Source organism: Bufo gargarizans, chromosome 4, assembly GCF_014858855.1.
Source record: "Bufo gargarizans isolate SCDJY-AF-19 chromosome 4, ASM1485885v1, whole genome shotgun sequence".
NCBI classification, from domain to species: domain Eukaryota; kingdom Metazoa; phylum Chordata; class Amphibia; order Anura; family Bufonidae; genus Bufo; species Bufo gargarizans.
Window position 1 is genome coordinate 86404323 of NC_058083.1, and position 17769 is coordinate 86422091.

General features: G+C 45.7%; 1 protein-coding gene across 1 annotated transcript; it reads left to right on the top strand.

Annotated features, from left to right (window-relative positions):
* The first annotated feature begins 833 nt into the window (after window positions 1-833).
* On the top strand, window positions 834-2072 carry SLC35G2 (solute carrier family 35 member G2). Its single transcript, XM_044292583.1, has one exon. The coding sequence runs from the start codon at window positions 834-836 to the stop codon at window positions 2070-2072; it is 1239 nt and encodes a 412-aa protein (XP_044148518.1).
* The last annotated feature ends 15697 nt before the right edge of the window (window positions 2073-17769 follow it).

Sequence of the window (17769 nt, forward strand, 5' to 3'; positions counted from 1 at the left end):
TTGTATGTGCACCTGGCAGCTGAAGGCATCTGTTGGTCCCATGTTCATACGTGTCCGCATTGCTGAGAAAATGATGTTTTAATATATGCAAATGATGCTCTAGGAACAACAGGGGCTCTGCTCTCTCTGCAACTGTCACGCCCTCTACACTTTAATTGACAGGGCAAGGCGTTGTTTTCACTGCCTGGCCCTGTCAATCAAAGTGGAGAGGGTCTGACAGTTGCAGAGAGAGCAGAGGTGTCCATAGCCTGATTTTCATCAGTTTTGGTTGTACAGGGGTTAAATTTAAATCAATTTGCTGACTTCTGTTTATTCCTAGTCTTGTCAGATCAAAGCTCATGCAGAGCTCTGATCTCCTGACCTCATAAACACTGGTCATAGCTTCATTGTTATTGTTTATTAAGTCAGGAGGTAAAAACTAGACACGAGTCTTGGGACTCAGATTAAAAATGATTTTAGCCGAAAACGAGTAGAATGCAATAATAATAACAAAAAAAAATTATTTTAGTCTTTAAATGGTCTAAAACATCTGAGAATTGGAGAAGAAGTGGCCTGGCACAGGAGAGTTGATGGAGAAGCCTATGGAGGAAGATGTGTTATAGAAGACAGGTCTGCTTATAGCTTAGAGCCAGACTTACATTCGTTTTTCCTTTTGTCCTTCTAGCTTTCTATTTAGTAGGCTGGTTAATCTAATATACCGCACAGTTTATTTAGTAAATGAATGGTAAATTTTATTACAGCTAAAATAATCTTTTCACATAGATGAACCTGCCATTCTCTGTACTATTGTGATAACTATTATTTGTATACCTTACAGATTATTATTCACAGACATGGATAAGTCACCATCCAAACCTTACTCAACCAAGAAGAGAGTCAAAATACATCCCAACACTGTGACAGTGAAATACACATCCCATTATCCACAACCTGGAGATGAAGGATATGAAGACACCAGTGAAGACAATGGCAGCTCTGTGGAGGAGAATCCAAAGAAAAGATTACTAGGGGATGTCAAAAAGAAGGGGAGAACCTTTTTTGGGACTATGGACACCCGACCAAAGCAGGCAGATGATCCCGATAACGATCTTGCTCAGCAGTTACAAAGTTTTGCAGACAGTTCTATCTTTCAGTCCAGGAAAATGTGGGCTGTGCTATTTGGGTCCGCAATGGCCCATGGGTGTGTAGCACTCATTACAAGATTGGTTTCTGACCGCTCCAAAGTGCCCTCACTGGAGTTAATATTCATTCGTTCTGTTATGCAAGTTTTATCTGTGATCGTGGTTTGTTATTATAAAGAGGCTCCATTTGGGCCTCCAGGGTATAGACTACGATTATTCTTCTATGGAGTGTGCAACGTTATTTCCATTACCTGTGCCTACACATCCTTCTCTATTGTTCCACCAAGCAATGGAACCATAATGTGGAGGGCAACCACTACAGTCTTCAGTGCTGTACTAGCCTTCCTCTTGCTAGATGAACATATGGCAAATGTTGACTTGATCACTGTTGTCTGCAGTGTACTTGGTGCGTCTTTGGTTATGATTCCAAATATAGTTAATGAAGAAAACTCCTTTCTTGGTGTCTGGAAGGAAGCCTTTGGTTACACCATGACCGTCATGGCTGGCCTTACCACAGCACTGTCAATGATAGTCTACAGGTCTATCAAAGAGAAGGTCAGCATGTGGACTGCTCTTTTTACCTTTGGATGGACTGGAAGTGTTTGGGGTGCCTGCACAATGTTTGTTCTTCAAGAACCAATCATACCCTTGGATGGAGAAACATGGGGCTACCTTCTTGCAATCTGCTTGTGTTCTACTGTAGCATTCCTTGGTGTCTATTATGCATTGTATAAATTCCACCCAGCTTTGGTCAGCACGGTGCAGCACTTGGAGATTGTAGTGGCTATGATCCTGCAACTTCTTGTGCTGCAAATGTACCCCAGTGTCTATGATTTAATAGGTGGAGCAGTCATCATCGTCAGTGTCTTTGCTTTGGCTGGCTATAAACTGTATCTAGGAAGATTGGGACGACAAGATTATCAAGAAATTCTGGACTCTCCTATTAAATGAGGCCTGATGTCTCGTTCTTGTTGACCGTAATGTGTCTGTGACAGTGTTGCGTACTACACATTCCACTGTTGGGGTGACCAAACCTGAGATTTACTCCAAAGCCTGGAGACAAACAATAGATAACCATAGAATCTAAACATATTTTAATAGAATGGATTATTATTTTATTTTTACTAGTTGTATTATAGTATCATGACTTTATTATGACCACTTAAATCGTGTTACGGGTGGCTACATATGTGGCTAGAATAATTGGCAGACCCGGTTCCTAAATAACGAGGTTATTTGAAATACGGTAGGCCAAAGGAATGCAACATTAAAGGGGTATTTCTATCTTAAACATTTATGGCATATCTACAGGATATGTCATAAATGTCAAATAGAAGTGTATCCCACCTCTGGGACCTGCACCTATCACAAAAAAAGGGGCCTATCTTACTGTGACTGGTGAGGTGGCCGCACATGGGAATTCCAACAATAGCTGAGCACGCTGGCGCAGCCACCTCTTCAGTCACAGTGGCTGTGAAACACAAAACCATCCTTCAGCTAGTCGTGGCTCCCAGAGGTAGGACCCACACCAACATCGGACGTTTATGGCCAATCCTTCTATGGTGGCACAAATAAGTTAGGCTGCTAGATAAACAGCTCTATCTATATATTGCAAATGGTCCTTGTGCTGACATGAGGTCCTATTTCCCTTGTTGTAGACAAATCTAGATACAAATTTACTATAGGATCCATGCGCTGATGACATCATCCTCCACCTGAATGAAGCCGAGCCTCACCTCTACTGGGTGGAGGATGATGTAATCGGTGCATGAGCAATAGTCATCTGTGCTGCTGGGGAGGCGGAGGTTGGTATACTGTGAATGTATCAGCAGTGTAATCTATAACCCATCGGAAAGTTTACAGGGCCACATATTTACATATTAAGGGCTCATGCACACAACCGTATGTATTCTGCGGTCCGCAAAAAACGGATCCACAAAAAATATAGATGACATCCATGTGCATTCTTTATTTTGCAGAACAGAACAGCTGGCCCCTAATAGAACAGTCCTATCCTTGTCCATAATGCAGACAATAATAGGACATGTTCTATTTTTTTTGCAGAACGGACATACGGAAACGGAACGCACACGGAGTAACTTCCGCGTTTTTTTTGCGGACCCATTGAAATTAATGTTCCTGCATATGGTCCAGCAAATAAAACAGAACAGACATGGAAAGAAAATATGTTTGTGTGCATGAGCCCTAATAAAAAATTAATTTGATCAGGAACGGTGCAACAGATCTACATTTTTGAGGAGCTGTTTTACTTAGGAGGATCAACCATACCAGGCATTATGCCTAGTTTAATAGGATTGTTCCTGCTGACGGATTTTCAAGAGGTTGTTATTGGGAGAAAATGTATTTTTAAATACCCTGCTAGGGAATACTGAGGTAATGGAGAGGAGGGGTCTCCCATTCGGGAACTCCATCAATTAAAGGGATTATCAAACTTCCCAAACAGCCCCCCCATGTGCCGGGCCCCTCACAGGTAATATAATTACCCTGCTCCTGGCGCCGCTCCGGCAAAATGGCAGGCTGCTACCCCCCCCCCCCCCCCAGACGGGATGTTTTCATCCGTGTTCAGGGAGAAGCATGGGGGGGGGGGGCTGTTTGAGAAGTTGGATAACCCCTTTAACCAGAACAAGAACAGCTACAAGACATGTGCATTCATTACAAAGACAGTCTTTTGATTAGAATGGACATCATGTAATTTCCTAATTTCCCCTGTGGTGGTGCTGCAGGCAAAATGAATACTTATTGCCAGGTTTCCCTGCAGATTACAGCTAATCGCTTGGGGTATCAGCAGTGGGAAACCTTCAGCAGAGGGACCTTTCTAACAAAATGAAGTTTAAAATATTTGGACAACTCAATCTTTAAAGATATAGGCCTACAGTTAAATAATTGTTATAGGAAAGTGGCCCCTCACCAGTGAAAAGTAACTGCCCAAAATGTAAGCCATTATAATTTTTGTAAAATAATTTTCGAGAAAATACCTCTATAGTGGAATAGAGAATCACTGAAAACAAATGGAGATAAAAAGTTTCAACTTTTAAATATGGCAGTGTGCTCATACAGTAGATTACCAAATAGTAATGGCGGCACAGAACATCACCAGTGATCTCATCAGGTATATGTCTGCCCATTATTGTAGCCATATTACTTGCAGAAAATCCTTACAGTGCATCTCCAGTTCCTAAAGAGGTATTCTGGATATATAATGTTATTCTTTATCCACAGGATAGGGGATAACTATTAGATTGGCGGGGCTCCCCCAGCGCTAGGACCCCCACTGATCTAATAATTATAGATAGGGGTATTATCATATAATTGGAATACATCTTTAAGATTCTTATTGTTCTGTTGTTGAAATGCTTAAAGGGGTCAGCTCTGAACCCGGACATATCCCCATTTACACCCCTGCAGCCCCTGTGATATGAGAATTTCATGCTCCGATGCTCTCCTTTGCCATGTGCTGAATCCCACATGCCAAAGGCATTTTTGAAAATTCTGCTCGCCATGTGGACTACCAGGCAGAGACTCCCTCCTAGCAGTGAGCCGGGTGACGTCACCAACACTGATGGGCGGGTTTTAGCGCTGCCCTAGATTGTAAAACCGCTAGGGCAGCGCTAAAGCCGGCCCATCAGCGCCGGAAGCCTCTGCCTAGCAGTGTACCAGAGTAAACAAACAAGACCTTGACCTGCACGATCTAGTGCAGGGCAAGGGAGAGCGCCGGAGCATGAAATGCACCAATGCTCATATCACATGGGCTGCCGGGGTGAAAATGTGGGTATGTCCGGGTTCAGCTCTGACCCCGGACAACCCCTTTAAAGGGGTTGGTCACTTACTGGTTACTATTAAACAATGTGTATGTAAGATGACTGTACGGTACTTACTATTATAGCCTTTGTTGATATTCTGCTTTATTTTCTAGATTTGTATGTCCCTTGTCGGCTTAGGCCTCTTTCACACTTGCGTTGTCCGGATCCGGCGTGTACTCCACTTGCCGGAGGTACACGCCGGATCCGGAAAAACGCAAGTGTACTGAAAGCATTTGAAGACGGATCCGTCTTCAAAATGCTTTCAGTGTTACTATGGCAGCCAGGACGCTATTAAAGTCCTGGTTGCCATAGTAGGAGCGGGGAGCGGGGGAGCGGTATACTTACAGTCCGCGCGGCTCCCGGGGCGCTCCAGAATGACGTCAGAGCGCCCCGTGCGCATGGATGACGTGCCATGCGATCACATCATCCATGCGCCTGGGGCGCCCTGACGTCACTCTGGAGCGCCCCGGGAGCCGCACGGACGGTAAGTATGCTGCTCCCCCGCTCCCCACTACACTTTACCATGGCGGCCAGGACTTTAGCGTCCCGGCAGCCATGGTAACCAGTGAGAAAAAGCTAAACGTCGGATCCGGCAATGCGCCGAAACGACGTTTAGCTTAAGGCCGGATCCGGATCAATGCCTTTCAATGGGCATAAATTCCGGATCCGACCTTGCGGCAAGTGTTCAGGATTTTTGGCCGGAGCAAAAAGCACAGCATGCTGCGGTATTTTCTCCGGCCAAAAAACGTTCCGTTCCGGAACTGAAGACATCCTGATGCATCCTAAACGGATTTCACTCCATTCTGAATGCATTAGGATAATCCTGATCAGGATTCTTCCGGCATAGAGCCCCGACGACGGAACTCTATGCCGGAAGACAAGAACGCAAGTGTGAAAGAGCCCTTAGTCTCTTGTGGTGTCCACAGAAAGGTCATGTCCATAAATGGCTGCTGGTGGAGGGTCATGTGACCAGACACGTCACCTCCTCCATTCAGCACCAGCCATCTGCACTGTGGTGAGTTTAGTGCTGGGAGTTAGACTATGAGCCTCCGCGGCCATCTTACAGACAGGACCTTTGTGTGGACAGCGTAGAGGATTCACCCAACCAGGGGAAATGGCTTATGAAACATCACAAATGGCAGATAATATTGACAAAGGCTTTACTAGCAAGTGCCATATAGTCACCTTACCTGCACATTGATCACAAGTAGCCAGAAAGTGGCCGATCAAAAGTGCCAATGACACCACGGGCAGGGGGTCAGATGCTTGGAAATAAAGTGACTTGCCTATGCCCATCTGCTCCATTCAGGACACTGCTCATAAGCCCCACGGAGTTCGGTGGTCTCCAGGCCATTGAATACTGCTGAACTGACTGACAGTGAATAAGGATCCTTTTACACCGGCAGATTTCCTGCCCATTAACAAGCACCAGCATTTACTGAACGACCATTAATACGATCACTCTACCCTTAGTGTACGGCCACACGTGCAGGTTTTTTTATGGAGTTCAAAAAATTAAAGAAGGGATTAATCCCTTCAGAACTTGCAGCATACATGTACAAAGCAAGTCGGGACTTTAAAGATGGTGCCCGCTCGAAAGCTGAGATGGCGCCATAGCCACTGAGTCACAATGCTAATCACAGACATTTAAAACGGTTTTCCGAGACTTTAATACTGATGACCTATGGTCTGGATAGGTCACCAGTATCTAATCAGTGGGGGTCGGACAACCGGGACCCCCGCTGATCAGCTGTTCAGGAAGGCAGCAGCGCTCGCAGTAGTTCAGCGTTCCTCAGGCCAGTGATGCCACTAAGCATGATACCAAGCACGGCCGCTATACTATGTGTGGTGCTGTGCTTGGTAAGCACGGAGAAGGCCGTGGTGCTCACAGGAGTGTCAGTGCCTTCTCAAACAGCTGATCGGTGAGGGTCCGGGGAGTCGGAACCCCACCAATCAGAAGCTAATGACCTATCCAGAAGATAGGTTATTAGTATTTAAAGGAGTTATCCAAGTTCTCAAACAGCCCCCCCATGTGTCAGGCTCCTCACAGGTAATATACTTACCCCGCTCCCGGTATCTGCACCACTGCTGCTGCTACTACCCGTACACACATGAAAACAACCGGTGTCGGGGGGGGAGCAACCAATGACAGGCGGGGACAAGCCTCCCTAGTGTCACCCACAATGCTAGGAAGGCTCGTACCCGTCACCACCTGCCATTGGCTGCTCCCCCCCGACACCAGATGTTTTCATCCATGTACAGGGAGAAGCAGAAGAGGTGGTGCGGGGACCAGGAACGGTGCCTGGAGTGTGGCAAGCATATTGCCTGTGAGGAGCCCGGCACATGGGGGGGGGGGGGGCTGTTTGAGAACTTGGATAACCCCTTTAAGTCCTGAAAACCCCTTTTAAACCATCAGATCAATAGCAACCAAGGGAATCTGAGCAGTCTCCTGGGGGATCAAATGGCTCCCCTCTGACAGGATCGAGGGAGCTGTGTGGTTGATATGACAGCCTCGAGCCTTCTGAAGGCTCTGAGGCCTGCCATAGTGAAGTTTGCATGTCCCCTAGGGGGATTAAAGTAAGTGTAAAAAAATGATTTAAAAAATATAAAAAAATATTTAGACATCTCCATGTCTCAAAATGACCATAATATTAAAATATAAAAATATTTATCCCGTATGGTGAATGGCATAATGGAAAAAAATTGTTAATTCACTGTTTTTGGTCACTTTCCCTCCCCCAAAACAATCAAAAGTTACCAAAATTCTGCCCCACAAAGAATAAGCCATTGCACAGCTCCAAAGACATAAATATAAAAAGTTACAGGGGTCAGAATAAGGAAATGCACAGAAAAAATGTGTTGTTTTTTTAAAGTTTTTCTTTTCTTTTTTAAGAACACAGGAAATACTGTGCAAACATGGTATTGTTGTTATTGTACGGCACAGGGAACGCTATAAAAACACAACCCATAAAACTATGGCAGAATTGTGTTTTTTTTCCAATTTCACTTCATTTGGAATTTTTTTCCAGCTTCCCACTATGTCATATGCAATATAAAATGGTGCCATTAAAAAGCCCTTTACGGCTATGTGAATGGAAAAATAAAAAAATTATGGTACTGGGAAGGCAGGGGATAAAAATGGAAAATCGCTGCGTTTTTAAGGGCAGATACCAATTCTCTACTTTTTTGAATCCCCTGGTTTGGAACCCAGGTTTTGCCTTAGAAAACTGCATCAAAAACATGCAAGTGTGGTCATACCCTTAGAGTTTTCATTTGTTGGCTACAGATACAGGTTTATATAGGGGTTTTTTTTCGACGAATGCTCAAAATGATATTTTTTCCCGATCGTTGAACAGTGTAAAAGGCCCTAAGGCTCTGTTCACACTAGTGCCATGATCTCTGATCATAAAAGAGATGTAACAGCTTTGACAGATTTATTTTCAAAGGATCCTAATAGTCCCACCGACTTATAATGACGTCAGTCACATTTCCAATATTTTTGTTACAATTTATGTTATCCTCGCTATCAAAAAGACCAGGACCTCTGAAGAAGAGCAAAGAATAATGTGAATAGAGCTTAAAAGGTTTTTCCGGGATTTTTATACTGATCACCTATCCTCTGGATCGGTCATAATTATCTGATTGGGGGGGGGGGGGGGGTCTGACACCCGGGACCCCTGCCGATCTGCCGTTTCAGAAGGCACCGTCGTTCCTGTGAGCACTGAGGCCTTCTCGGAGCTTACTAAGCACGGCGCCTTCCATCACGCTCAGCCACATTCACTTCTATGGGGCTGAGTTGCGCCTAGCCCTCGTGACCGATGAATGTGACGTCACTCATCCTAGGAAAAGCTAAGAGAAGGTCGTCTTCTCAAACAGCTGATCGGCTGGGGCCCCAAGTGTCGGACCCCCACCGATCACATACTGATGACCTATCCTGAAGATAAGTCGTCAGTATAAAAATCTCAGAAAACCCCTTCAAAATAAAATATAATAAAATCCTAAAAACATATGTGCCAAAATCCAGACTGTGCCTCAACGAACATTTATCATACACAAAAGAGCCTATTAAAGTTATAATGAAAATACTGGAGCACAAAAATAAATGCCAGCGCTTAAAGAGGACCTGTCAGCAGAATCAACTCTTAAGCCAAGTATATTGTCTTGCTAGGGTCGATCCTGCTTATAAAAATTATACCTGTCTTGTGACAATTGGTTGTGGCGTTCCTGAATGAAAATATTTTTTATTCTTTATGCCAATGAGAGCTTCTGTGCACCGAGGGGCAGCGCCTAGTCCATAAGTGAAACTCAGCTCCTCCGCTTTCCGGTGCTGGCCACACCCCTTGGAGCACTAAAGCCCTTATTTGCATAAATTATAAAAGTATTTTTTTTCTTAGGAACAAAACAACCAATTTTCACAATTCTACCAGGCAGTACGGCTCATTTAATAGGGTTGATTCTGCTGACTGGTGCCCTTAAAGCAGGGATACACAGAGACTTGAAACTGTGGCAAAATCATGGTCGGGATTCAAGCAGAATTATTTCCCAATGACGGAACCTTTACCCCCATAATGAATAATTGAAATTGCACCGACAATTGTGAATTTTTAACAACTTTTAGTTGCCGTGTAGACCTAACTTTACAGCGACTGACTAGTCCACTGACAGTCATTCGAGGCCACCAATAAAGCCCGTGGCTCCTCTTCTGTCACATCATGTCATCTTACTGTGAGCTCAATCTAAATGACGTTCTTTATGAGCAATGCTCTAATAATGCTTTCTCCAATAATTCAAAATTTTCTATTAGTGTGGTTGGCAAACCGGTTAAAGGGGTTGTCTTATGTAAGACAATGGGGGCATATCGCTATCTCCTAAACGGAGCCCTGAAAGTGGAGGAGGGCGCACTGCGCATGTGCAGCCACCCTCCATTCATTTCTATGGGGCTACCAAAAATAGCGGAACACGGTTCGGCTATTTCCCTCAGGCCCTTAGAAGTGAATGGGAGTGGTGGCCGGTCATGCCGATGCAATGCCGTTCACTTCTATGGGGAGAGCACTCTGTGCCACTTTGGCTTGCTCTCGATATAGACGCGGGTCCCAGCGGTGGGACGCGCACCTATCAGACGACGAGGACATATCCTATTGTCAAAAGGGATAAGTCAAAAGCCGGGAACCATGTAACGCCTGTGGACTGATCTCAGTATTACCGTTGATTATACTGATGGATCCTTCTGTCATCTTATAGGTTTTGTCTCATGAGGACATCCTCTGTCCATTTCCCTTATTAAAGGGGAATAAAGATCAGGTCTTAATAAATAGCAGATAAAGACTTAAAGGGATTTTCCCATCTCTGCTCCGGGATATGCCACAAACGTCAGATAGGCATGACCTGTTTCTGGCTCCAGAACGGGGGCCCCAAAGTTAAGGGAGAACAGTCATGCATGTGCATCTATCCTCAATTCATCGCTATGGGAGTTCCAAAAATATCTGAGCACCGGCTTGGATATTTCTGGCAGTACCATAGAGAACCGGCTGCGCCTGCACAGCTTGCTCTCCATTCACTACTATGGAACTTTCAAAAATAGCACATGCACTGTGTGCTCTCCTTCACTCCGGGGGCCCCATTCTTACAATAGGAGAGAGTCCCAGAGGTGGAACCGGCAAATATCTCACATTAGTGGCATATCCTAGTGTTGAAGTCGGAAACCCTCTTTGATAATATATGTACTTGCCCCAGGTGCCCAGAATACTAGCAGTGTGTGTTGGACTGCGCCTTGCAGTTCATTCTATGCTGGCATTGTAGGTTTCCTATACTGTGTATTCGCAGTGGCTATGTCCTGTCCTGTGCCCTACAGAGTCCTCAGTTGTCTTCATTACTGTGGCGCTGTTGGCATGGATTTCGCCAGCTCCAGAGGAGCATAGGGAGCTCATGGGTAATGTAGTTTGTCACACTGCAATTGTGGGCATCACGTGGCACGCTTCTGCCACCCATTTCAGGTTTTGCACGAACAAAAATATATTGGAGATGCAAGGGCCAGAAAAGAGGGTGGTGGAAAACAGGGACCATAAAGATAAGCTTCTAACACTTTATTAAATATAATGTGCCATCAGAAAACTACATACTGTTTAATTCAAGTTTTTCTGTGAAACATTTTTCTTTTGAGAATGCTTGGTGATTTTTAATTTTCCATGTCACTGTCAATATAAAAAAAATTAAATCGACCGCTAGGTCTAACAATAGGTCATGATTTCCTGCTATGTTCAGGTAACTTTTCAGCAGTCATCTCATTATCATCACAAGCAGAATTACAATGACAAGTAACACCTCTGTATAGATAACACAGGATCCACCATTCACAATAGGTGATATCACAGTTTACCTACTCCCTCCTGACCTCTGCACAGGTCACAGAGCACGTCTAGAAAACTCTCCCATAGAAGTCAATGAGGTCTCTTCCTGTCCTTTGTGTTTATGGCCAGTGTGAACACTGCACGATTTTAGGATTTTTTTTTCTAAAAGAGTATGTTCAACATAAAAACTTGACTATAAACAACAGGTCATTTTCTGATGACACATTCCCACACGATGGACAGGAGGGGACCTCATTGACTTCTATGGAAGATTTTTCTAGGTATGCTCTGTGACCTGTGCAGAGATCAGGAGGGAGTAGATAAGCTGTGATATCACCTATGGTAAATGGTGGATCCTGTCTTATAGCTGGTGTCTGTCATTGTAATCCTGCCTGTAATGATAAGCATAACTGCAGTAAAGTGATCTGTGCAGGCCAAGAAGTGGTGCCTATTATCAGGCTTAGTGGCCAGTGCAAGAACTGCAGGATTTTATGGTTTTTGTTTAAATATAGATGGTGACATGGACAATTAAAAATAACCACCAAAAACATAAAAACGATGATTTAAACAATAGATAATTTTCTGATTACACATTCCCTTTAAGGCTGTAGGAAACCCCCTTTAAGGCATCATGCACAAAAACGTGTGCCGGCCGGGCCCGTGCTGCGGACAAGAATAGGCATTTCTATGGGGGTGTCGACCGCAATACACTACCATATACATGGTACACATGCATAAATACACTATATATACACTACACACACATACCACCAAACTAAGGACCTAAACTATTAGCGGCGCGTGAAGCAATGGAAGCGAACATGTCCAGCTGCGCTGCCGCCGCCAGAGCTGTGGATTGGGACTTAACGGGTAACACCGCTCTCCGATCTAGTTGTAATTTTAACAATCGGATCTGGAGAACTGGAGGGAACTGGCTGAATCCCAGTGCTTGGATACATGTCGCCATAGAGGGGGTTTCCTGTGTAGAACCCCAAATAGTGCCCCCTGGCTGACCAGGAGTGTCTATGCATTATATGGTAGGTCATTCATGGGACCTCCTCATCAGCATAACGCCATTATTTGGCAGTGTGATTTGGTTCCTGACTTCTGGATCATATATATCAGGTATTAAAACACATATTTCGGGTCACCCTGTCCACATGAACCACATCCAAGAGGCGGAGGCCTACGACAGACTGATGCTCATTTTGAATATAATGCGAGTTCATTACAACAGAATGATCTCGGCAGTTCAGTATTAATCATTACGATAACAATGTAGGCTCCTTTTTGTTTTCTTGCATTTAGCCTTAGACTTTGGTATCTCTGGGTTTTTCCCTGTGCTCCCCTCCAAGCAATGTGATCTTGAATGGAAGAGTTAATGATTAACGTTCCTGGAATATCCATACTGGTCGTCCGCCCTGGAAGCTGGGCACACTGCTGCATTTTTCGTGGACCGTCTCGCTTTGAACTTTTCCATTTCAGTGCACCGCTTCGAGGACGCTCTCTCATGTCCCCGTCCCATGTAGCATTGGTGGTGGGGTAGCCAAGCCTAGCTCACTGCCATGTCAGAGGAGATACTTTCTGCCAATGTACTTTTGTATTGTGCTGGTGAAGGAGTGCCATGTTTTTTTGTCTATGAGTATAAATTGCACAATAAAAAGTCAATGACATTTTGCGTACTTGCTGAGTAATGGATTTGTGTGCAGCGGAGTGTAATCTCCATATATTGTGTCTACAACATGCGAAGGTTAGACGTCCAAAAGGGTTTTCTGAGATTTTACTACTGATGACCTATCCTCTGGATGGGTCATCAGTATCTAATCTGTACACTGCTTGGTATCGCACTCACCCGCATTCACTTCTATGGGGCTGAGCTGGGCCTAGGCCACGTCGCCTAGGGAAAGCTGCGAGAAGCCCGTGGCGCTACTGCGAGCACTGCTGCCTTCTGAAACAGCTGATCGGCAAATCGGTAAAATCTCGGAAATACCCTTTAAGGCCCCTTTCACACGGGCAAGTTTTCCGGCGGCCGTGAATGGGGCCGCGTGAAAATCGCAAGCAAGTGCGGATGCGGTGCGATTTTCACGCATGGTTGCTAGGTGACGATCGGGCTGGGGACCCGATCTGTATTATTTTCCCTTATAACATGGTTATTAGGGAAAATAATAGCATTCTGAATACAGAATGCATAGTACAATAGGGCTGGAGGGGTTAAAATAAATAAATAAATAAAATAACTCACGAGTCCACTTGATCGCGTAGTTGCGGATCTCTGTCTTCTTCTGTAATGTTGAGCTGCCGGCTAAGGACCTGTGGTGACGTCACATCACATGATCCAATCACATGGTCCCTCACCATGGTGATGAACCATGTGATTGGACCATGTGATGAGCACAGTGACGTCATCAAAGGTCCTATTTATGTGCACAGCAAAGAAGAAGACAGAAGAGAAGCCGGGCTGCGCGATCAAGTGGATTAAGGTGAGTTAAATTATTTATTTATTTTTTTAACCCCTCCAGCCCTATTGTACTATGCATTCTGTATTAAGAATGCTATTATTTTCCCTTATAACCATGTTGTGTTTCCTTGTGTCTTCCTTTTTTTTGTCTTACAGGGGAAGAAAAAAGGAAGGTTATTGAAAAGTGTAATTTTATTGCACCAAGGTCTTGAAGAAAAAAACGACACGGACGCGGACGACATAAAAGTTAAGCATCCGTTTTTTTGACGGACCCATTGACTTGAATGGGTCAGTCCTCCGTTTTCCACTGACAAGTATAGGACAGGTTATATTTTTTTGACGGACTGGAATCACGGACGCGGAGAAAAATCAGTTTTTTTTCCACAGCTCCATAGAAATAAATGGGACCTCCGCTAAACTGTGAAAAATGACGGAACGGACGCGGATGCACACAACGGTCGTGTGCATGAGGCCTTATACTGTGTTGTATGAACATCTGGTTATATAACTCTGATTATTATCTATTGTACATCTTTATTAATTCCAGGGCACTCACTGTACATAGGAAAGGAGCTCTACATACCATGCATTTGGGAAGTCTTCAGGCCCCTTCACCTTTTTCACATTTTTTTACACTACAGCCTTGTGCTAAAATGCAAAAAAAATCCAAGTTTTTCAAAATCTTCTTTAAAGGGAGTCTATCACCTAAAATGACCATTATACACCCCAAACATGATGATATCCATTACATTCCCCATTTTATAATCTTACCTTTCATATTGCTGTCCGTCGCCTATTCGCTCTTAAAAACACTTTTATTCCATATGCTAATCGGGTTCTGAAGGTGCCCAGGGGCGGCGTTTATGCGGCCGGTGCCCAGGCTCCACGGCGCTGTTCAAATCAAACCCCTCCCCTTTCACCCCTCTGGCCCGCCCTCGGTTCTTCAGATACCATCCTTCAGTCAATGACCAATCCGGCGCCTGCGCACTCCATTACTCACTAGGGCAGAGGCAGCAGAGCGTTTAATGCGCATGCGCCGGCCCGTACATCCCGATCTAGCCGGCGGAAGTAAACTGCCAAAATATCGGGATGTACGGGCCGGCGCATGCGCATTAAACGCTCTGCTGCCTCTGCCCTAGTGAGTAATGGAGTGCGCAGGCGCCGGATTGGTCATTGACTGGAGGATGGTATCTGAAGAACCGAGGGCGGGCCAGAGGGGTGAAAGGGGAGGGGTTTGATTTGAACAGCGCCGTGGAGCCTGGGCACCGGCCGCATAAACGCCGCCCCTGGGCACCTTCAGAACCCGATTAGCATATGGAATAAAAGTGTTTTTAAGAGCGAATAGGCGACGGACAGCAATATGAAAGGTAAGATTATAAAATGGGGAATGTAATGGATATCATCATGTTTGGGGTGTATAATGGTCATTTTAGGTGATAGACTCCCTTTAAGTTATTGAAAAGAAAAAACTAAAATCTTGCAGTGACATAAGTATTCAGACCCCTTACTTAGTACTTAGTTGAAGCCCCTTTGGCAGTGATTCCAGCCTCCAGTCTTCTTGGGTATGATGCCCAGGGCCGGCTCCAGGTTCATGTGGGCCCTTGGGCGATAAAGTCTCAGTGGGCCCCCTTACACAGTGATAACTCTCTGAGTACAGATAATATTGTAGATATCACCTGCAGTCCTATGTAACAGCACAGATAACACAGTCATGGCTATCTAAGTACAGAAAAGGTAGTAGTGTTACCTGCAGTCCTATTTAAAACCACAGATAACACTGGTGCTAATAATGTTGTAGTGTTACCTGCAGTCCTATGTAAAACCAAAGATAACACTAGTGTAGATTATGTGGTAGTGTTACCTAGGTCCTTAGTGTGCCTCCCTATGTCTCTGCCACGGACTCCATGCTGGCGGCGCTGCCTCCTCCTTTTCTTCTTGCCCCATACAGATCGTCCTGATGCAGCTGCGTCAAGAGAAAGGAACACTATGGGCATGGTGATGGTGACACACACACACACAGAGGGAGAGACACGCACACAGAGGGAGAGACACACACACAGAGGGAGAGACACACACACAGAGGGAGAGACACACACACACACACATAGGGAGAGAGACATACACAGAGCGAAAGACACATATACACAAGGACACACACTGGGACAGTCAAATACACACAGGAACAGATACACGTACACACACACACACACACAGGGACAGACAGACACACGCACAGGGACAGACAGACACACGCACAGGGACAGACAGACACACGCACAGGGACAGACAGACACACGCACAGGGACAGACGGACACACGCACAGGGACAGACGGACACACGCACAGGGACAGACGGACACACGCACAGGGACAGACGGACACACGCACAGGGACAGACGGACACACGCACAGGGACAGACGGACACACGCACAGGGACAGACGGACACACGCACAGGGACAGACGGACACACGCACAGGGACAGACGGACACACGCACAGGGACAGACGGACACACGCACAGGGACAGACGGACACACGCACAGGGACAGACGGACACACGCACAGGGACGGACACACGCACAGGGACGGACACACGCACAGGGACGGACACACGCACAGGGACGGACACACACACAGGGACGGACACACACACAGGGACGGACACACACACAGGGACGGACACACACACAGGGACGGACACACACACAGGGACGGACACACACACACACACAGGGACACACACACACACAGACATACATATGGACAGACACCTGTGCAATTGTCAACCAACTTCTATCTAATGTGTAGCCACCTTTAGGGGACATTAAAAGGGAATTCCACCTTTAGTTATGCTCCAACCTTTTGTTACCATCTAATATAACTCCCACTGATTCCCAGTACTGAGGGGACATGGACTGGGGTTTAAAAGGGAATTATCAACATGTACCAGAAGGTGGTCTAAACTGTAACCCATTAGGGTGTGCCTTAGGCCTCATGCACACTGCCGTTATGCATCCGTTCTGTGCATTGGAGACCGCAATCTGTGGTCCCCAATGCACGGGCAATATCCGTGCGGCGGCCGGGACGGATTGGGACCCATTCAACTTCAATGGGTAAGTGATCCGTCCCACCCGCAAAAAATAGAACATATTCAATTTTTTTTAAGGTGCAAAGGCACGGCCGAAAACACCAAGGAAGCACTCCATAGTGCTTCCGTGGGGTTCCGATCCATGCTTTCGTTACGCATATCTGTGATTGCGGACCCATTCAAGTGAATGGGTCCGCATCTGTGATGTAGAGTGCACATGGGCCGTGAGGCCATGGGCACACAGCGGCCGTATGCATGAGGCCTAAAACATAAACTCCTATAAGAAAATAATAATCAATAATACACTTTATTGGCAAAAATTCATAAGAGGAAAATTTCCTCTTATACATTTTTGCCAATAAACTGTATAATTGATTTCATGCGTTCTGGTATTTTCTTATAGGAGTTTATTGCTTTACAGGCATGTGTGCTGCTGAGCTGAGCAAGTTGCAATACATGGTAATATTCATCGAATTATTGGCTTGGCTTGCTCCTTTATTTTTGGGTTTTACACATATAGCCCCACATTACTTTGTAGACTGTAGTTCACCTGACCTGAATTCTAAAAGAACAACTCCACCTGCTGCTCCAGCCTCCAGGTTTCCTCTTGGGCTCCGCTCGGCTATCGGCTATGATGTCCTGAATCTTCTTCTGCAGGCTGGAGATGCGCCTGCTGATCAGCTCCACCCCCTGTGCCCTCCGAGACGAGTCCTGGCTGTGAGGCTGAGAGTCTGTGCGCTGCCTGTAGTGTGGCGTGCCCAACTGTACTCACGCGCCGCACAGCGCGCACGCGCACAGAAGCTCGGCCTGGAGAGACCGCGAGGGGGCAGCAAGCAGCAGCGCTGCACAAGTCACTATGTCAAAATTTTAAAGGAGCCGCGCCGGGGAAACGAATGGGCCCCCTAACTTACAGTGGGCCCCGGCACTTGCCCG

Excerpts from the sequence above, each read along its gene's own strand:
- SLC35G2 (XM_044292583.1), top strand. The coding sequence starts at position 834 with ATGGATAAGTCACCATCCAAACCTTACTCAACCAAGAAGAGAGTCAAA.